This window comes from Hyaena hyaena, unplaced genomic scaffold (genome assembly GCF_003009895.1).
Source record: "Hyaena hyaena isolate Hyena2069 unplaced genomic scaffold, ASM300989v1 scaffold_7, whole genome shotgun sequence".
Classification (NCBI taxonomy): Eukaryota; Metazoa; Chordata; class Mammalia; order Carnivora; family Hyaenidae; genus Hyaena; species Hyaena hyaena.
This window is the reverse complement of record NW_024080639.1, coordinates 6847702-6869850: the sequence shown is the minus strand read 5'-3', so window position 1 is coordinate 6869850 and position 22149 is coordinate 6847702. Positions and strand designations below refer to the sequence as shown.

The window sequence follows — 22149 nt, the reverse complement described above, 5'->3', positions numbered from 1 at the left end:
CCTTCCAGCCCTTTGGAATATCCCTCAGCATTACGTACTGTCTAGCCCTGGACCAGTCTGTGGGGACTCTAATGGGCAAGGCCCTAACCAACTCTTAGTAGCTATGATGCTGGGATCAGCCCCTCATCCTGCAAAGGACAGCAAAGCTGGGGGTCTCATAACCTACTGGGCATGACCCCAGTCCTTCTCCTTGGGGACTTCTGAGAGCAAGGGATCCAAGAAAGTCAATAAGTTAGTGGATAAGAACTCAGAGATGTCCAGACCTCAAGCTATGAGAAAATTTCACACTCCCCTCCCTTGGTTTTCCCTGTACCTCATTCCCACTCAGACTTCCCCCACTCTAGATAGAATCTCTCCCAGGGCACCAGAGTACACCACATAGCTGCTTCAGGAACTGGTTCATGCTCTGAATTCCCTGGTGTGCCTAGTGTCAGTTCAAGCTCACGCCCTATCCAAAGAGCAGCCAGTTCCAGCCACTGGGCCCTAGGTTTCTGTCCCACTTAAAAGGCTGCCTGCCTCCACAAAGGTTAATTAGTTGAATAATTTATTTATTAGTTAACTGATATCATTACCATCATCATCATCATTGGGATCCTCTCTTCTCAATGCATGACAATGGGCAAACCTCACAACTCAGACTTTATAAGACATACCTTCCCAATAAAGGGCACCAGCAAGAGAGTGAGCAGGCAGATCATGAGTAGCTACCCTTCATCTGGCACACTGGCCCCTAGCAGCACTCAATACCCTAGAGCAGAAGCTGGGCATAGCCCTGGGCATCATGCCCATATGTCAACTTTAGGAGCAGTTGGCACATGGTGGTTTAAGATCAGGGGCTTTGGCAAGGTAGCAACATTTACATTAGACAAAATAGACTTTAAAACAAAGACTGTCATAAGAGACAAAGTATTACATAATGATAAAGGGATCAATCCCACTGGAGGATATAACTGTAAATATCTATGTGTCCAACATTGGAGCACCTAAATACATAAAGCAAATATTAATGAATATAAAGAGAGAATTTGATGGTAATACAATAATAGACAATTTAATATCCCATGTACATCGGTGGATAGACTATCCAGGCTGAAAATAAATAAGAAAAGAGTATCTTTGAATGACACAGTAGACCAGATGAATCTCAGAGATATATAAATAACATTCTATCCAAAAACAACAGAATACACATTCTTTTCAAGTGCACATGAAACATTTTCCAGAATACATCACACATTAGGACACAAAACAAGCCTCAATAAATTTCAGAAGACTGAAATCAAAGCACACATCTTTTATAATTACAACAGGTGTAAAACTACCAATCAATTACAAGAAAAATTCTGGAAAAACCACAAGCCCATGAAGTGTAAACAACATGACACTTAACAACAAATGGGTCAATAAAATGATTCATGCAATTGGTTGCATTTTTATACACCAATAATGAAGCAACAGAAAGAGAAATCAAGAAACTGATCCCATTCACAATTGCACAAAAAACATAAAATACCTAGGAATAAACCTAACCAAAGATGTAAAATATCTGTATGCTGAAAACTATAGAAAACTTATGAAGGAAATTGGAGAAGACACAAAAAAATGGAAAAACCACTCCATACTCATGGATTGGAAGAATAAGTATTGTTAAAATGTCAATACTACCCAAAGCAATCTACACATTTAATGCAACCCCAATCAAAATTGCCTCTCATTCTTCTCAAAGCCAGAACAAACAGTCCTAAAATTTGTACAGAACCACAAAAGACCCCGAATAGCCAAAATTAATATTGAAGAAGAAAAAGTGGGAAGCATCACAATCCCAGACTTTAGCCTCTACTACAAAGCTATCATCATCAAGACAGTATAGTATTGCCACAAAGACAGACACATAGACCAATGAAATAGAATAGAGAACCCAGAGTTGCGCTCACAAATGTGTGGCCAACTAATCTTTGACAAAGCAGGAAAGAGTATCCAATGGAAAAAAAGACAGCCTCTTTAACAAATGGTGCTGGGAGAACTGGACAGCAACATGTAGAAGAATGAAACTATACCACTGTCTTACACCATACACAACAACAAACTCAAAATGGATGAAAGTCCTAAATGTGAGACAAGAAACCATCAAAACCCTAAAGGAGAAAGCAGGCAACAGGCTCTTTGACTTCAGCTGCAGCAATTTCGACACATCTCCAAAGGCAAGGGAATTAAAAGCAAAAATGAATGATTGGGACCTCATCAAGAAAAAGTCCTCTGCACAGCAAAGGAAACAATCAACAAAACTAAAAGGCAACTGATGAAATGGGAAAAGATATTTGCAAATGCCATATCGGATAAAGGGTTAGATCCAAAATCTATAAATAACTTAGCAAACTCAACACCTGAAAAAAAATGGGCAGAAGACATGAATAGACACTTTTGTAAATAAGACATCCAGATGGCCAATAGACACATGAAAAGATGCTCAACATCACTCATCATCAGGGAAATACAAATCAAAACCACAATGAGATACCATCTCACACCAGTCAGAATGGCTAACATTAACAACTTAGGAAACAACAGATGCTGGTGAGGATGTGGAGAAATGGGAACCCTCTTGCACTGTTGGTGGGAATGCAAACCGGTGCAGCCACTCTGGAAAACAGTGTGGGGGTTCCCCAAAAAATTAAAAATAGAACTACCCTAGGACCCAGCAATAAATAGCATTACTAGAAATTTATCCCAGGGATACAGGAGTGCTGATTCATAGGGGCACATGTAACCCAATGTTTATAGCAGCACTTTTAACAATAGCCAAATTATAGAAAAAGCCTAAATGTTCATTAACTGATAAATGGATAAAGAAGATGTGGTTTATATATACACTGGAATAGTACTTGGGAATGAAAAAGAATGGAATCATGTGATTTCCAGTAATGTGGACAGAACTGGAGGGTATTAAATGAGTGAAATAAGTCAGTTAGAGAAAGACAGGTATCATGTTTTCACTCATATGTGGATCTTGAGAAATTTAACGGAAGACCATGGAGGGAGGGAAAGGAAAAAATAGTTACAAATAGAAAAGGAGGGAGGAAAACCATAAGAGTCTCCTAAATTCAGAGAAAAAACTGAGGGTTTATGAGTGGGGGGAGGGAAAGAGGGGAAAATGGGTGATTGGCATTGAAGAGGGCACTTGTTGGGATGAGTACTGGGTGTTGTATGTAAGCGAGGAACCATGGAATCTGCCGCAAAACCAAGAGCACACTTTACACACTGTATGTTAGCCAATTTGGCAATAAATTATATTTTAAAAATACATAAATAAACAAACAAATGAATAAACAAACAAAAAGCAGAATCAGACACATAAATACAGAGAACAAATTTATGATTGCTGGAGGGGGAGGTAATGGGCAAAATGGCTGAAGAGAAAGTGGGAGATACAGGGTTCCAGTTACAAAATGAATAAGTCATGGGGATGAAAGGTACAGCACAGGGTATCTACTCAATGATATTATAATAGAGATACATAGTATGCGATGGTGGCTACACTTTGGGTGAGCATAGCATAACATACAGAGAAGTTGAATCACTATGTTGTACATCTGAAATGACTGTAACATTGTGTGTCAACTGTACTCAAGAATACTTATTTTAAAAAGACCAGGGCCTTTGAAATCAGAACAATCTTCTTTTAGTGATTTTTCTCAGGTTTTTTATTTTTGTTTTTATTTTTTTAATGTTTTATTTATATTTGAAGGAGAGAGAAACAGAGAGTAAGCAGGGGGAGGGGCAGAGATAGAGGGAGACACAGAATCCGAAGCAGACTCCAGGCTCTGAGCTGTCAGCACAAAGCCCAACGCAGGGCTCCCACTTATAAGCCGTGAGATCATTACCTAAGCTCAAGTCGGATCCTTAACCAACTAAGCTACCCAGGCACCCCCGGAACAATCTGCATTTGAATCCAGCTAGGTAACCTTGGAGAACTGACTGTACCTCCCTGATAGTCACTCTCCACTCTATAAAATTGGGCTGATAATTCTGATTGGGTTGTGAGAAGGAAACAAGAACACAGATGTAAAGCTATTAGCACAATTTCTGATGCATTGCAAATTCTCTATCAGTGGGGATTATTATTAATATTATTACCTTTGCCAAACTTTAACTATGAGATTCAGACTGCTCAGCACATCTACATCCCTTTGGGACCCCCAACCCCCATCTTAGCTTCCTTCCACCTTCCTTCCTTCCTTCCTGTGACCTGAGAGCCACTATGTTCGCCTTAGGAACAAAACTTCTGCTAGAGATGCCACATACAAAGGGTGCCTGATCCACCCTACCAGGCCCAATTCAAGCACCACCCACTCTTCTCTCTCATGAACTCTGCTGTCACTGAAAAATCCAGCACAGCCTCCTGCCACTTGGCACATTCGTTCTTGGTGCACTGTTATTTCTGTACATCTCTTATAGTTCCTTCTGGACTTGAACACCTCAGGAGCAAAGATACATCTGAGCCACCCTTCTGTCTCCCGTTGTTCTTAATGGTCCTGCATGTTGCAGGTATTTGGTAAACATTTGCCCTGACACTCTAACTAATAAAGATAGGAATTCTTCCTACTAGACTGCTACTGCAGAAAGAAAAGCCATTCCAGGTAGGGCAGGGAAGAGGCACAGGCAAAGGCAGGCCAGGAAACACTGAGCAGAGCAGTCCAACTGGTGCCAAACGACTCCTGCACTGATCAGACCTTCCTGCTACTCTTGAGCCTCCTGGCAACAGGATGCCATGGCCAGGGAAGATAAGAGGAAGTAATAGGCCTCTTGCTGAAAACTCACACATGCTGGCCAATGTCAGCCAGCAAGGACAGTTGGTGCATTCAAAACATAAGATGAAAGTCCAGACCATCACTGGAGAGCTGACAGCCAGATTTTAAAAACCAACTCCATTGGTCTTTACATCAGCATCATGGAGCTTAGGGAGGTTTCAGGGGGACCCAGATGTCAGGAAGCTCTAGTGAGAATAAATGATGTTGGCCTGGCATTCAGGACTCAATGACTGCCATTTAATAGCCTTGACCTTGGGCAGGTCAACTCTCTGTCTAAGCTTCAGCCTCTTCATCTGTAAAATGGGGATATGATGCCAGGATCTTCCTAAATGGGTGTTTTAGAATTCTCATTAGAGGGGAATGTACACAGCAGCATACCAAACCCAGCAGAGAACCGTAGAAAGTTATTATTTTCCAGAACTTAAAGATAATGGCACAAATGTATCCAAAAATTATGACCTGAACTTTGTTTTTATTCCATTAGATAATTTTGAGGACATTAACAGCAATACATCTTTATAGAACTGATGTCAATTAATAATTTCAGGGCTGATTAATTGCATACTTGCTCCTCACGATTTTGAGCAATTTGGGTTACTTGGCCTAAAGCAATATTGCCAGATATATCTTTCTCCAGTCAGACAACATATGCACTGTTACAGAGGACCTCAGAACATATGCTACTCTGTGCTGGGAATGAAGTGTCGATTCCATCCATTTCCTAGAGTGTGATCACAGGTCTGCTGAAGGCGCTTCTCCTGAACTCATGGGTCAGGAAGAGAAAAACCAACACCCATTTGGATCTGATGAATATTTAATCAGAATTCATTAAAGGAACCCACTTAGCAATCATTACCAATGGCATCAGCATCTATAGCAGAAGGAATCAAATACTGAAGTGGCTCATGCTTTCAAAGTTAATATTACCTTTGGTGATCATACTTTTCTCCAAATAGTATGTTTTCTCTCACATTTCCATGAAATATCCATGCTTGCTGGGAAACATAGGCCACAGTCCCACTGAGGGCCACAGTCCCTTGCTGTAACTGCATCTGGAGTAAAAAGACCAGAATATCTTCAGAAACCAAACCTCACACACTTCTCCTTAGGGCCCTTGCCACCCACCTACTTATTCCATGAACGTTAATTATGATGGTGCAAGAGGGTCAACAAGGTATCTTGTTCACATACTGCAAAGTCCAAATGTATAAATTGGTGGTTTCAAAGTAAAAAATCTAAAGGCAAGAATGTCACAGAAGGGGCAGTGGTGAGTCCTGCTGTACGCTGGAGAGGCCACATGACACCTTTGTGCAGCCAGAACAAGATGCCCTCCAAGAGGATTCATCATCAAAAAGGCTCCCTTTTGCAGGTGTGCTGGCTGGATCCGCCCCCTCCTCAGCCAGGACCCAGGGGCAGGGCATAGCCTGCATAGCTGTCGATGGTGGTCCTCGTGGTGAAGGAAGAAGCCTCGACTCAGCTGCACACTTAATGCAGGGCCTGGGGTGCCAAGGATGCAGGTCTGGTGCAGCCAGAATTTCTTATTCTTCAAGAGGAGTGGAAAATCCAGTTTCATGTGGCACATTGAGCAATCCAATTAAAACCTTGTATGTGCTTCAGTTTGTGACCCCAAGCATATAAGTGCACTTAAGATGATCCCATATGGTGGGCATCTGACAGCTGGTGGTGTTACCATGTTCAAAGTTGTCAGGAGAGGGCATATGCAAGAGATGCCATGGTGCTCAGGGCCAATGTAGCAGCAGCTGTGTGTTGTGGACAGGGAAGGAAGGTAACCAAGGTCAAGGGATGGGAGTGAGTTTCATGTCGGAATGGCCTAGAGACAGAACATTAGACTCGGAGAAGAGAAAAAGACAATGACAATAATGATAATAATAACAGGCAAAATAAATAGGGGCTCTACCAGGCACTGGGTTAAGTGCATACAAAATGCTGACCAACATGACTGGCCCTGGGAATTATCCTATAACTATTATATACATTATCTTATTTAATCCTCATCACAACCCTCCTAAGCCTCATTTTACAGACAAGGAAACTGAGGTTCAGAGAGGCTCAGTTACTTACCCAATATAAATAATGAGCATGAGGCTGAGGCAGATGTTGAACATAGGCAGTCTGGAGCCCACTCATGGGCCACCCTGCCACCCTCTATCCCAGTGACTACGGTGAGATGTCTGATCTCACCCCGTTACATGGGAGATAGATTCTTTTTTCTCTGAGAGATTCCAAAGGAGCAGACCAAAGCGTAGAAGTTAAAAGGAGGCAAACTCCATTTCCATATATCAAAACTCTCCAAAGAGGGAATGGCTGTGAAATAATGAGTTCCCCATTGCTGGAGATATCTGAGCAGAAGTTGCCTCATCTTTTACCGGATGCTGTAGAGAGACTGAAGGGATTCGGTAGAGAATTGGATGGGTCACCTGTAACACACCTGCTGCTTCTAGGGTTATTTATGACAAGCACACACACAGAATCCCAGGACATAAGTAACCTCAGAGCTCACGTGATTCTGCCCCAACCTCCTCTTTTGGACAGGGAAGGAATTGTCACTTTTTCTAGAAATTGGTCAGCTGAGGCCAAAAGAAGTCACCCTATTCTAGCAGGCTCTTCTGAGCCTGGTGTCTTCATTTCTTCAGAGGTGCATCCTCTCCCTACTTCAGGGACCCAAGCTTCTCTCTAGAAACAGCAGGGTGGGGAGAAAGAAAACTTAATATTCACTCATTTGAGATGAGAAGCCATATCAATTTAGAGCCTTGTGACTATAGTAAATGGCCTGGGTAGAAGAAGCAGACAAAGGAGGAGAACCCTGGGCTCCTCCCTCTTCCTACCACGAGGTCTGCAGAGAAGTTGAAGGCACATTGTTGTGTTAGTTGATGCATACATTCAGCCACTCCATCAAAAAAGACTTGACTGAACTTCTGCTGTGGGCAGACACTGGAGATATGGAGATGGATGAGAGGAAAAGCAGATCTAGGGTCATGATGGGTCATAGGTCCTTCCCTGCCAAGCTGTCTTGATGGCCTTTCTAATCAGGATGGCCCAAGTCATAGGGAAAAAACATGGATTTAATGACTTTTCTCTTCTTTTGACAAAGATGGTGCTCTAGGCAAGGATGGAGATGCTGTTTAACATATGTCCTTTGGAGTTAAACCCAAGAGTGTGTGAAAAGGGGCGTGGAGTCACTGAGCACATTAACCTCTTGAAAATCACTATCAACTGTCTGCATAGCACCCAGGGCAGTTGAGCCCAGCCACTGGGACCACTGTTCTCAGAGGATCCCAAACACAGCAGATGGGGAACCATTTCACTGTTATGTCAATGTTCCATCTTCACAGCTTACCTGTCCTAGGAGAGCTGCAATGAGAGAGCTCTTTCCACTTCCAACATTCCCACATATTCCCAAGATCTTCCCCTACCAGAGAAACAGAAAAAAGACACAGTCATTTCCCCAGTTCTTAGAGGGTCTTGAGCTGAAGGTGTTGCCCCCAAACTGTGCTGGCCAAGGGGTCACTGCTGGGTCTAAGTAGTGGCAGCTACAGTCTCATACCCCAAACCCAATATATAGCCTAGATGATGCAGAAACCTAAGTCTTAATTAAGTGCTTTCCTTGGCATAGCACAGCAGAGTGCCGGGAGGGCTTCCAGAAATCACATACAAGCACTGATGTGAAACAGCCTTGTGCTGGTCTGGGACACACAGGCCTTGGACTTGAGCATTGTGCCATGCTCACACTCCAGGAAAGCAAATCTAATAGAACTTAAAGGCTGCACAACCCAGGGGGACATGAGTAGCTTTTGAAGTACAGAGAGCTGAGTGCTTTTCAAAAGTCATTTTTAAAGTATCCTTCCACTTGGGGCACCTGGGTGGCTCAACTTGTTGAGCGTCTGACTTTGGCTCAGATCATGATTTCATGGTCTGTGAGTTCAAGGCCTGCGTTGGACTCTGTGCTGACAGTTCAGAGCTTAGAGCCTGCTTCAGATTCTGTGTCTCCTCCTCTCTCTGTCTATCTCTCTCTCTAAAAAATAAACAAACATTAAAAAAGATTTTTAAGTATCCTTCCACCATACAGAAGCGTAACCTGAAATTGCCAAGCACCTATTCTATTCCAATACTTTGAGCTCATGGATTATTCTATAGCTGCAGATTTATTAATTCAGCCACAAATCATTGTAAGTCCCAGGTGCTTCTCTGGACAGTAGCAACAGCACAAAACAGTAATGAATATTACAGACAACCATTTTGGTCTGCCCTCATGGAGCTTATGTTTCAGTTGGAGGGACCAGTAGTCAACCAGATAAGTAAGTAAAATATGGAGTATGTCAGGTACATGTCATGGAAACCCATAAAGCAGGGAGGAGGTAGGGAGGAGATAAGGATGGGGTGGGTGGAACCTTACTGGAAAGGTAAATGTCTCAGCTTGAGTACTCCCAGAAACAGACCTTGAATCAAAGATTTGAATGAAGGTAGTTCGTTTGGGGGGTGCCATGGGAAAGGGAAGGTGACCCATCAAGGGTGTACTATTATGTCAGCTTCCATGGGAGGCAAGCGAAGTTCAATCCTGCTAAGAAATTCTGGGAAACTAAGAGTGGTTCTATCCCTCCCCCCTCCCCAATGGCTGAAGGAGTCAAGGATAAATAGTCAACAGTCAGTGTTTGAGAGCTGCTCCCTTGGCTATCAATGTCCTGGTGCTTTGTGGATGATGGCACAGATACAGATCTGGCTGTAGAAGGTGGCCAAGGCACACAGATGGGTCATTGACAATATTTGCTACAGGTGACCTTTTAGTAAGACCTGAAGGAGGTGAAGGAGTGAACCATGTAGATATCTGGAGGGAAACCACTGCAGGAAGAGCAAGAATCTGTGTGGAGACTTTTGGCAGACACGTGCCCACTTCCTATTTAAGCAAATACTGCAGTGCTGCAAGTGGAAAAGCTAAGAGCATTCTGATTAAGCCCTGCTCTCTGTGATCTCTTAGAGCAAAGATGCCCATCATGGAGCCAGATACAGCTCCTTTCCCACCTGAGATAGACCAGAAGTGCCCATCACCTGTCTGCCACCTTCAGCACATGAAGGTTGCTTCCTGTCACCATAAATTTCTTTGACAAGTCTTTATGGAACACCGGCATCATGCTAGGCACTGGGGATAAAGCGGTGATCAAGACAGATGTGATTCCTGCCTTATGCAATCCACATTATCATCGATGCTGCAGATAAGTGAAGCTGATCCATTTTTATATTTATTTATTTTGGGGAGAGCACAAGCAGGGGAAGGGCAGAGAGAAGGGGACAGGGGATACCAAGTGGGCTTTGTGCTGACAGGCTGACAGCAGCAATCATGATGTGGGGCTTGATCTCACAAACCACAAGATCATGACCTAAGCCAAAGTTGGATGCTCAATTAACTGAGCCACCCAGGTGCCCCAAAGCTGATCCATTTTAATCCACTAAAAAGTACTTTAAGGAATTGGGGCATTACACAGAGTTTGGGACAAAGAGATCATGGGTATGGATCCAGATTCTAGGCATTTGACTCTCCTTCGAGTTCTATCCACCACCTGGGTGGTCCCCAGGTCTCTAGCCTTCTAGATTCTACCCTGTCTTCAAGAGAAAATCCATGAGGCTTTCAGCCCATGAGTTTCTGATTATTCATCTGTCCATTCAGAAAGCACTTTTGGGTACCTTTGGCATGCCAGGCACTTGCTTTCATATAAGGTCACAACTTACAAACAAGACAGATACTTGCCCTGACCTCAAGGAGGCTACAGTCCAATGGAATCCTAGAACTAAATTTGGAAAAACGTGGATGCTCTGAATTTAGGACATTTAAGGGCAGCACTTAAGTTGGATTTGACTGTAAGAGGAAAAAGGCAATAGCTAATATAAGTTGAGACTTACTGTGGGCTTAGCATTTTCATACAGTATCTCTTTAGTCCTCACACCAACTTTGTGAAGTGGTACTATTATTAAAATATCCATTGAGCTGATAAGGAAGAGAGACTCCCAGAGGTTAGGCAATATACTCGAGGTCACACAGCTGGCAAGTGGCTGGGACTGGAACCCAGGTACATCAGGTTCTGGAGGCATAACCTAAATCCACACAACAGTGTGTTGCTCCCACTGTCTTCAACTTGTTTCAGAAAACATTAACCATGTCCTTGATGCACAAGCCCAAAGGTCTTGTGAAGGAAATACCACTAAGGTATGAGAAGGAAACATAATGAGAAGGAAAGCCACTAAGGGGCTAAAAGGAAGCTTCTTTAAAACACAAGAGTAGTTCACTGAGGCCACTCTGGAGCAATTCCAAAGGCATTGTTGGAACAATCCACATGCTGCACATCATAGGCAGGGGGAAGAGGATGAGAAGACAAAGTGGGCTGCACCCAGCAGGACTTAACAGAGAACCTAGCTCAATTACACTCAGCCAACGGAATACCATTTCTAATGTATATAATGCAGACAACCTTGTTAGTGACAAGAAATAGTACTCTACACCAGCTATTGAGCTTAGTATTGCATAAGTAATAGGAACCTCTCCCTCTATAGTGCTCATGCAGGAAAGGGTGAGTCAACAAGATGGGAAATTAAAATACTAGACACAGGATTAATGCTGAGCCCTCTGCAGCAAAATGAACAAACACTGCCATCCCAGGAACACTGCTGCTGAGTTATCAGTCCAAGAGAATCACATGCAGGAGAGGGCCAAACATTTCCTAAATGCAGAGCTTTGCCTAAAGACTCTATTCCCCATTCCTAAGGGGAGCAGCCAACAGACTCATTTGCTGGCTTCCTTTGCTGGGTTGCTTGTTGATCTCATTGGCTTTTAACAAGCATGGTGCTTAAGAGCACAGACTCTGGGGCTATGTGCCCTGGATGTGAAGCTGTCTTAAGCCACTTGTTAGCAGTATGATCTTGGGTGATTTATTTAACCTCTCTGTGTATGACGTTTCTCAAACATAAAGTGAGGTTAGCATAGTAGCTACCTCTTAGGGTTATTGGGGTGGTTAAATGAGTTAGTTATGTACCTGGTAAATAATAAGCACTCATAATTGTCAGTTATTATCTATAACAGTACTCCAATGTGAAATCCAAAAAGATTTATAAAATATAGTCAATGTTGAAATGGATTGTCCATTCAACATTGCAACTGGCTCCTTTGGAATTTGAAGATCAGTACTACTACAACCACCATGTTTTGTCAGCTTGAAGAGAATGTGTCCATTCCACATGTATATAGTTTTAAAATTGGGAAGGGGCGTCTGGGTGGCTCAACTGGTTAAGCATCCAACTTTGGCTCTGGTCATGATCTCACAGCTTATGAATTAATTTGAGCCCTGCAACAGGCTCTGTGCTGACAGCTTAGAGCCTAAAGCCTGCTTCGGATCCTGTCTCCATCTCTCTCTGCCCTTCTCCTGCTCATTCTCTCTCTCTCTCAAATATAAATAAACATTTAAAATTTTTTTCAATTTTAAATTGCAGAAAGAAAATAGTCTAGAGACATCCCCACACCACCTCCAGCTCAAACGAATTATGTTGGGTCTTGATAAAACATAGCTCTGTGATACAAGGAGGAAAGATAGAAGCCAAACCTGTAGAACACATACCCACCTTTCTCACCACAAAGCTTATATTGTGCAGAACCGATTTTGAGTTACCACTTTGCTCCTCTGGGCCAGCAACTTCCTGGGCTGATGACTTCAAACTGTATGCCTCTAGCCTCTGTTTCTTAAGAAAACACTTTTTCTGGTTCTGCACTTTCTTTGAATCACTTTTTCTGCCAGTTTCTTGATCCCATGTCAAGGTGGCATTTGCTAAAAGCAAGACAGTATCTGGGTCTTCTGGTTGGGTGATGTAAGATGGGGGGCTTTTATCTATGAGAATTTTCTAAGATTAAAGAGACAAAATTAACTGGGCAGACTTTATGCATTTACAGGAATCATCCAAATATATCTTCTAATGACCCAAAATCATAATCTTGGCAAATCTACTTAGGATATTTAGGGAAGATATTCCCCTAGGAGGAGCTGCAGCAGAAATAGTGTACTAGCTCATGCTATCTAGGACAGATGCCTCTTTATCCACAAAGTCTATGTGGGTCACCCACATTGGATAATGCTGATCTCAGCTACATTTCTTCCTCTTGCCCAAGGTAATCAGATTTTTCTAGTCTTTGGGTGGTGGCTTCATTACCTGGCACTAATGCTTATGAAACCAAGGTCACACGCTCAGCCTCTGCCATGTCTTCTTCCTAGTACCCACTCAGCTCAGTTCAACAAAAATTTGCCAAGCGTCTACCCATTGCCAAATTCTGGGGTAAACAGAAGAAATGAAATTATGATAAGGCATGATTCCTGTCCTTAAATAGATTACAGCCTAGGGGAAGATGGGAACATACACAATCATTTCAGTGAAATGTGAAAAGAACAAAACACTGTAACTGCCAAAGAAGGGATACTTGGCTCCCCATCCTGAGGTCCATGTTTTTGTGCCCAAGCTGAGTCTGTACAGGTGCTGCACAGGCAAAAACGAGGGAAGGAAGGGGGAGATGAGAGCCTTATAACAGAGGGTATGGCATTAGCAAAGGCAAGGAAACATTCAACAGCATGGCTTATTAGGGTGGGGACATGAAACAAGCAATTCAAGATTACCATAGAGCTCAAGGTAGGAAGGAGAGAGGAAATCAGGAAATCATGTGGAGACATAACTGAGAACCCGCTAATGGAAGGCTCAGGTTCAATCCCGGAGAGAACAAAAACTCAAGGATTTCAAGCAGTGGTCAGACCAATATTTCAACAGCTCTGTAGGGGCTGACTGCAATACGGATTTAAGGAGAACAGCAATGGAAAAGGAAGACTTGTTCATAAGTTTCTGTGATAATTTAGTGATGGCAGTAGGGAGAGAGATAAGGCCTTGAATGAAGGTGATGTCAGTAGGAACAGAGAAGAAGCTGAGGACTCAAGAAGTAGCATTGTTTCTCTAGTCTAAGATACCTGATATCATAATATATACAATTAATATGATGGTGTTCACTCTTGGGTTTTGTTCAGAAAGTGATGACTTGACAATACCACTTTCCAATCCAATCTTACAAACAGTGCTTCTTAAAATTGAGGAAATACAGTGAGCAGGAGGTGACTCAAAAGGGCTCTTGATTGGTTGAATGTGGCTAGTAAGGGAGAAATGGGATACAGGCATCTTGGATGCCTAAGGTGACTTCCAGAATGCTGGCCTGTGTGAATAAAATCATTCAATTAATTCACACATGTCCAAACATGCTGTTCTCTTCTCTGGAACACCCTCCTCCTTTTCCTTCCCATGCCTGAACTTAAAAACCACTTTACGTACCCTTCCTGCATGTTATGTATCCTTACTGTGTATAGCAATGATTGGGATACCTGGTCCTACATGAAACAGGAGACTCTTGGGAGTAAAGACTCTCTCTTCCTTTTATTTTCTCTATTAGCATTTCCTACAATGCCTTATATATAGGAAGCATACAGTACATCTCTGATGAATGACTGGATGAATGAATAAAGCAACTGAGTGCATAACTGTGTTGCCCCACTACCCTCTTCATCACTACCATCACCATACCCACCATAGGACAAACCAGGTAGGTAAAGTGCAAACTCAACCTTACTTCTGGAACAACTTAAGATTAATGACTTGTAAAAAGACTAGGGGTTCAGGAACATCATGTCCGTGTATGAAGACTCTATTTCATCTTTACTAAAAGGGCAGGCCACCTTATAAAGTTTTGTTTGTACCCTCCTTGATGCACATTTACTGATCCAACTCTGAATGCAGGGCCTCATGCCAATGTTCTCTGAACCAATGACCCAGGCCTTCAATGGGTTGACACAGCTTTCCCATATCTGAAAATTTTCCCACCCCAAAACAAGATCTCTCTTCCCTATTCACCCAGTATTAGTTATACCTTCATTCTCCTCAGAGAGACATTGGCTTCAGCCATTGCTTTGACCGAGAAAGGCAAGATTGCAATCGAAAACTTCATTACATTAAACATGGCAATCACACTAAATGCCTGAAGAACAAAAGAGACATAGAGGGTTTAGGATGAGATGTTGCCTTGGCTTTGAACCATTCTATCCATGCGAATTATAATTGCTGAGATGAGAAATGGTGGCATAGTTGGAATTCTGACCAGAACATTTTTTTTTCATTTCATGACTCTCAAATCATGGGCTGGCAAAGTATGGATAGCAACATCTTAATCTATTTTGCTTCAGATTTTAATTAAAATAGTGGGATATTTATCCCCTTGCCTCTGTAAGTCCAAAGAAGATAATGTGATAATGTCTGAGGAAGATATCTAACTGAGTGTGCTTGGAAATTTCCATCCACATCCTTACTTGTCCTAGACCTTTCACTCAAAATCCCATGGACTGTCCTAAATTATCTCCTTTCCCTAGTTGCTTCAGAGGCCTCTGACCCTTCAGAGTTAGAGCCTCCTTTTCCATACCATATTTAGCCCCAGTAATGAAGGCAGAAGTTTTCTGGAAGGACCTGTTTTATTCACGTTGGCTACTGGAAAATGACCTCTGGCTTTCCCACCCCTGAGGTCTGGCCTCCACACCCTGCCTCCCCACACACTTGGGACAAATGTCAAAGCCTCTGTTCAACTTCTATTCCCCAAAATCACTTCCCCTCCTCACTGGGGCCTTTATCACTGAGTCCTGCCTGGTAGGTGGTTAACATCATACAACCTCAATGAAGACAAGTTTCCTCGCTCCATTGGTACCTCAGGGGTACATGACCTCATCTCCCAGATTTCATCTTCTCATCTGCCTGACTTGTAATTAGCAGCTTCTCCCTAACCACCCATTTAAGAAATTAATAACACAACTTCCATCAACAAATCCAGAGTGATCCTGCCTGCTGCTGAATGAGCCCCAAGGACAGAGCCCTGGGCTTCAGCTAATCCTCATTAGTTCTGTAAGGCAACAATGAAGAATGCTCCGTTCATCACATCTGGTCCCAAATCCATCCCCAAAGAGAACTCAGCTCCCCCAAGTCCCAAAGTACTATCTTGGCTCAGAAAATCCAGGCCTTGTTTAACAGAGCACTCAGGCTTCCTAATGTAAGTCAGCACCTGGGGTGCTGACCTCCTAGTGATGTGGCCCTGATAGAAGAGGTGAGGGATTTTGAATTTGGAGAAATATGAGCCTTGCATTCAGGGGAATTTTTTCCTGATCTAGATTTCTTCTAAATCATTATTTTTGGAAATATTAACCATGGGCAATCAATTTGGTTTTCAATGTGCTTGGTGCATTGCTGGGAAAAGTATTGTTTCTGTTTGTTTAGGATCATAGAACATAGTCACAATAATTGAGAAAACATTCTGTTGAGGCTTTGGTATGTCATTGCCATTTATTCTGGCTTTGGGTTCATAGCTGAATTCAAGCCCCCACAGTGTATGAGCAAACTGTGTGTAAAGAACCTGAAAAAATAAAAGCACCTCACAAAGAAACACAGAGCAGTAATGAGACTGACAGTCTCACGAAAAATGCCCTAGCAAAAGCATCTGCCTTCTCAAACATCCCCCTTCCCCTCAAAATCCATGACTTTTGGTGTAACTTTTGCTCTGTGAGCACACTTGCTTATTTCATTCTCTCTGGGTTTTATTCTTTTTTTTTTTTTTTGTCTTGTTTTTATTGACTTTTGTCCATTCACTTACCCTTCAGCCACTGGATTTAATATCTCAGCTGTTTGTTTAGTTCAGCCAGGGGCTGTTTCCCGTCTAGCCCAGAGTTTCTTTATCTTTGAATGCACAGGCCCCCAGATATATATATATAAAACCCAGAGTATCTCACATTTATTCTAACTCTCCCTCTGAGGCTTTCAGTCCAAATTCGCCTGGCCTGGGTGAGCATCAGGCTAATAAGAACAACAAACACTTACACAGCATTTACAGCATACCAGGCGCTGTTCCACATGCCTTACATAAAAGAGCTCCTTCAGTCCTCACAACCACAGGGACTATTATAACCCCACTTACAGATAATAAAACCAAGCAACAGAGGTTGAATGAATTGCCCTCTGTCATAGGCAGTAGCAAAGTTGGGATTTAAACAAGGGGGATTCTGACCCTAACATCACACTATGTCTCTCAGTACCTATGACTCCTCCCATGCAGAAAACTCCCACAAAACTTCCGTCTTGTAATATGTATGAATAATTATGAATAAAATAGCCAAGTGCTCATTTGATTTCAGTTTTGTTTTCCAAATGTCAGACTGTGTTCCAACATTAGCTACTGCCCCTGCACTGACATAGACTGGATAAGAGTCACCAGTAGGCTCTCTCCTGAGCTCCTTGTCAGTCTAAGCATTTGTTTTTAAAAGTCAAGGTAGAATTCTGGCCCTTCTGTGATTGGTTATTCTGATGCCAGTGCTGGTCAAAGGCAAGGAGGAGCTTCCCAATTGGCACTGTCCAGTGTGGAATGCAAAGGAGCCCAGCTCTAGAGATGGTTCTTACCACTGGGGCGGTGAGCCTGCGTCTCAGGAGGATGTGGCAGGTGAATGTCAATACAATGGCTATGGTAGATGCAATGGGGGCCAAGGCTGAGTTTCCACTTTGAACAAATCCAGCTTTTTCCAGTAATTTCCTTTCCCTCTTTCTTATATCTATAAATAGAAAATGGTCCACAATGGATTTATTCTGCAGCATTAAGAAATGCACTTACACTTGGGGTGCCTGGGTGGCTCAGTCAGTTAAGCATCTGACTCTTGATTTTGGCTCAACACATGATCTCACAGTTTGTGGCTTTGAAACCTATGTCAGACTCTGTGCTGACAGTGTGGAGCCTACTTGGGATTCTCTCTTTCCCTCTCTGCTCCTCCCCGCTTGTGCGCTCTCTTTCTCTTCTCTCCCTCTCTCAAAGAAATAAACATAAAAAAAAGAAGATATGAATAAATGTATTTACCTCTGCCTGATCCTCCTGCAAATGAACGTTAAGGACTCCTGTAGGAAGTTTAAATGAAAGGAGGCACAGAAAGCCCTGGGCACACACTAGACGCTCAGTGCCTCTCAGCTGCCATATTGGATGGTTTCTGAGGTCTCTTGCAATACTGATTCTGTGTCAAGATTCATACACTTGGATGCCTACAGAGGCCAGGCAAGCAATGTAAATGAAGGGAGTGGACAGAAAGTAAGACCAGAGGGAGGGTATGGAGTGTGGCAAAATGAGGACCATATGACTCAGTGAAACAGGCAGCCACTCCTCAGTGCAGAGCAGCCAGGTCACCAGACATTTGACTGTTCCAAAGTCTGGGATCTGGAATTTTGGGGGACATGTTTCCACTTGTAAATGTTGGGAACTAATTGAAAGAAGTTTTAAATACTGAAAAGACCAAACAAAGCATATGTGCCAGCCTGAAGGCTACCAGATTGGGGTTCCTGTCCTGTATCCCAGGAAAGCTACAAAAGCCCAAGAGCATTTCTCCCTTTCATAAGTCCAGTTGGGGTCCATGCATCTGCACTACCCACAAATTAAATTCAAGCCTCCTTCTCCTGGTGTTTAAAGTTCTTAAATCCAATTCCAGCCTCTTCTGCAAACACCCTTTCACACTAGCAACATGAGCACCAATGCCATTCTTACCGAGTGCTCTGTGGAGCATTGCACAGTGCCCTCATAGATCACTCTCATCACCATGTGAAAAAAGAGAGGCTATTTTTTTAAAACTTTGAGTGTGTCCATACTTTGTTTTTTTAAAATAGTTTATTGTCAAGTTGGTTTCCATATAACGCCCAGTGCTCATCCCCACATAGTGCCCTCCTCCATGCCCATCACCTCCCTTCCCCTCCCCCCTCCCCATCTGCCCTCAGTTTGTTCTCGGCATTCAAGAGTCAAGAGAGGATGTTATTATGCTCTCTGGCAGGACAGGAAAGTCATAGCAGGTTAAGTAACTTGCCTTTTAAGTGATCAAGGCAGAGTTGGAAACCAATTCTACTGCAATCCAAAACTTTGGTGTCATATGCCCTTTGCTTCTCGAATACACAGCCTCCTCTTTTTTTCCCCTAAGCACACCCTCACATACTCATCTCTAGGCCTTTGCTCCTACTGGGGGTCTTCCCCAGCTTTGTTTGTGTCTGAATCCTTGCTATCCTGAAAGGCCTTTCTAAAATGCCACTTCTACCAAGATGCCTTTCCTGATCTCTCCAACCTTGATATGCTCACTCCCTCACCCTTTGGAGCTTCTCTTCATTTCCCTTGTGGTATTTCCCCCATTTTATCCTATAGTTAATTCATTCAACAAATTTTAACCTGATGTCTACTATAGGCCAAGTGCTGTGTATGGTGTTGGAAAACAGGATTAAACAGGATCTCAGCTCTCTTTCAGTAGGGAGATAGACAATAAATAAATAAACAAATTATATCATTACAGATTTGTTGGGTGACACGAAATAAATGAACAGGGTGAGATGAATAAAAGGAACTGATAGGGAATGGACTTGCTTAGGACTGTGGTGAAGAAGGCTTGAGTCAGTGATACTAAGAGGAGACACAAAGTCACTGTGAACATCTAGCATGAGAGCATGTCAGGCAGAAGAAGCAGTAACTGCAAAGATCCTGAGGCATAAATGAAGGCAGACAGGAGGTTCACAGGGCTCACACAAGTTATCAAGGACTAGGATAAAATGTGATCAATCAGCTCAGAGAGGTCATCAGGGGCCAGATCATATTGGATCTAATAGGCCATTTAAAGGAATTTGGATTTAAGTCAAAAGTCCTAAATTGGAATAATCTAAGTGTAATAAGAAGCCACCAAAGATTTTTCAGCAGGGGAGGACAGGATCTGATTGACATTTTTAAAAGGTCACACTGGCTTCTGAGAACATAATGTATTTCAGGGGGAAGGAGGAAAACAAGCACTGCATCTAGAGTTCTTTCCATAGTCCAGAAGGGAGAGAATATTGGCTTGCACTAGAGTGACAGTGGAATGAAGAGAAGCAGACAGATTCTAAATATATTCAGAGGGAGAGCCAACAAACTTATAGCTATTGTTGAGTTTAGTTAGCTCATCCTCCCATCATCTTAAAATCAGGGACTCCTTTTCTAATCCTTTTGTGCAGCTCCCATGACCTTGCACACAGTAGGAAGACGGTGAATATTTATTGAATTAAGCTGACTCGGGTTAAATTGAGTCAAATTAAATTGAACTGAGTCAAATGGAATAAAATGGAATCAAATCATTGTGCTAAAGTGAGATTAACGTGTGAGAAAGTGTTTCTGGGTCTTCAAGGAAGGTCGCATGGGTCTGCCAGCATCCCAACCTGTGGCACTTTCTTTAGCAAGCTCAGAAGCAAGTTTTCTAAAGCCACTCTTTAAAACACAGATATACAGCTTCAGGCCCAATTACATGCTGGTCTAAAAGTGTAATTGTAGATCCAGAGAGTCAATTGTAACAGTGGTTCAGATCATTAACCGGCCAATCACCTGAGTCTATGTCAGCAATTATGTAAATGTTCCTGCAATTAGATTTGCATTTATATTTGACTGAAATGGTTTTAATATCATCTTTTTTAAAAAAAAAAAAAAAGCTATACATGCATTCTCTTATCTGTGCAAAGAGTATCAAGTCAGGGATCATTCAATCATGATGAAGTTGCTGCAGGCAAGGAGATATATATGTAAGTGTGAGTATGTGCGTGTGTATGTGTAGACATCTTCTAAGTGGAGGAAATAGCTTGAGGTAGCTCTTCTTCTCCTCATAATGTTCTAGTGGATTATTTTTGTAAAAGGTAACTGGTCAGTACCAGCATCCACATGCCTTCTTAAGGGCTAAACCATATGTTGTTCACCTGCTGCGTCCTTGGGCTCACCAGAACAGATGCCTGGGTCTATTAAAATCTTTGCAGTCTCTTAGAAAGCCTGAAAATCTGCTCAGGGGGTCCCCACAGCCCTCCTTCTGGAATTCCTGGCCCCAAGAACCTTAAGAACCCTTATAAGAGTACATTCTACAGGGTAAGTGGTTCTTCAAGCACCTGTGCATCCTACCTTGAATAGTATTAGTAAAAGATTTCTCCCAGGCGTACATTTTAATCAGCTTGATGCAAGTCAGAAACTCATTCATTGTCTGAACTCGCTTGTCTGTCACTGAAATTGCTGATCTTCGGAAAGCTGAATTGAGCTTAGCCATAAACATCTGAAATCAAGGTACAAACAGTGTTCAGAGAGAATTGCTGAGTTGCAGTTGGCCTAAATTTCCAGAGATTGGAGTATAAGTGCCAGGAAAAGTTCTAAGGGAACCTGGATTGAATTCTCAGCCATCCTTCCCTGGAGTTGTAGCAGCTGATGTGGACCAGGGGACACCACTGGGGATCAGGCAGGTGATATAAACACATGAATTACTAGTAGGCAAAGAGAGTGCTGGGGACTTTGACAAACTGAAAAGCATGACTCCCTCCCCCAGCACATTCAAATTCAAGTTCTTAAAATACACCGTGCCAACAAAAGAAAGCACATCTGTGAGCACAAAGTAGGGGCACAGGCTTCAGATCCACATCCTGGAAATGAAAGCATCTATCCAAATGAGTGAGAGCATGTGTGTACAATACAAGTGTACAACAGTTATAGTTGCAAAGACCTGCCATTACCTGGATGGGAATGAATATGATGTACACACATATCCCGATGAGAGCTGTGGGCCCCAGAATGAAAAAGGCATACACTGCACAAACAACCATTAGGATTGGTATGGTGGCTGGCAAGGGACAAAAGAAGGCAGCTTCAAACAAGGAATAACTATCACTTGATAGTATATTGAGCACCTGGAAAAAAAGCACATAGGTTCAGGCTTTGGAAGCATCACACAAATATTTCCTCAACTGAAGGTTTTCAGAATGAGTAAAGGTTCTGAGTAGAGAAGAAAAACTGCCTTAAAGGGGGAGGGGTGTTGTCAGAGGACCAACATGATGAGTTTTGTGGTTTCATCCTGATCTGATCTTGGAGAGGCTGGTCTTTAAGACTGAAAGTCCCAATAAAGAAAGACACAAAGAGTAATATTGCCATCTAAGAGAATACTGGAGAGGTAGCTAGCTGCCTAACCTTTATCTCTGCTTCTTCTTGCTTTATTCAGAGCAGTGGCATGCCCAGCTAAAAGACTACATTTTTCATCCTCCTTTGTGGAAAGAGTGTGGCCATGTGACTGTGTTAAGGGCAATGAGATATAAGACAAAAACATCAAATGGCAGTTTGGGAATTAATTCTTAAGGGGAGGCAACTCAACTTAGAAGACATATATCTTTGCTATTCTCTTCCTCCTCTTACCAGCTATCCGAAACATGGTTGGGATGGCTGGAC

The 22149-nt window shown here is 42.6% G+C and overlaps 1 protein-coding gene across 1 annotated transcript in view; it reads right to left on the bottom strand.

The window, feature by feature from the left end:
• Window positions 1–22149, bottom strand: part of ABCC12 (ATP binding cassette subfamily C member 12) — a 62196-nt gene that overhangs the window by 32963 nt on the left and 7084 nt on the right. The window contains exons 5-11 of the mRNA XM_039241814.1: window positions 21444–21617; window positions 20845–20992; window positions 17322–17470; window positions 14761–14868; window positions 12432–12707; window positions 8167–8238; window positions 5736–5860 (exon numbers count right to left, since the gene is read on the bottom strand). Coding sequence (XP_039097745.1) covers window positions 5736–5860; window positions 8167–8238; window positions 12432–12707; window positions 14761–14868; window positions 17322–17470; window positions 20845–20992; window positions 21444–21617 — 1052 coding nt within the window. The remainder of the gene's footprint in view (window positions 1–5735; window positions 5861–8166; window positions 8239–12431; window positions 12708–14760; window positions 14869–17321; window positions 17471–20844; window positions 20993–21443; window positions 21618–22149) is intronic.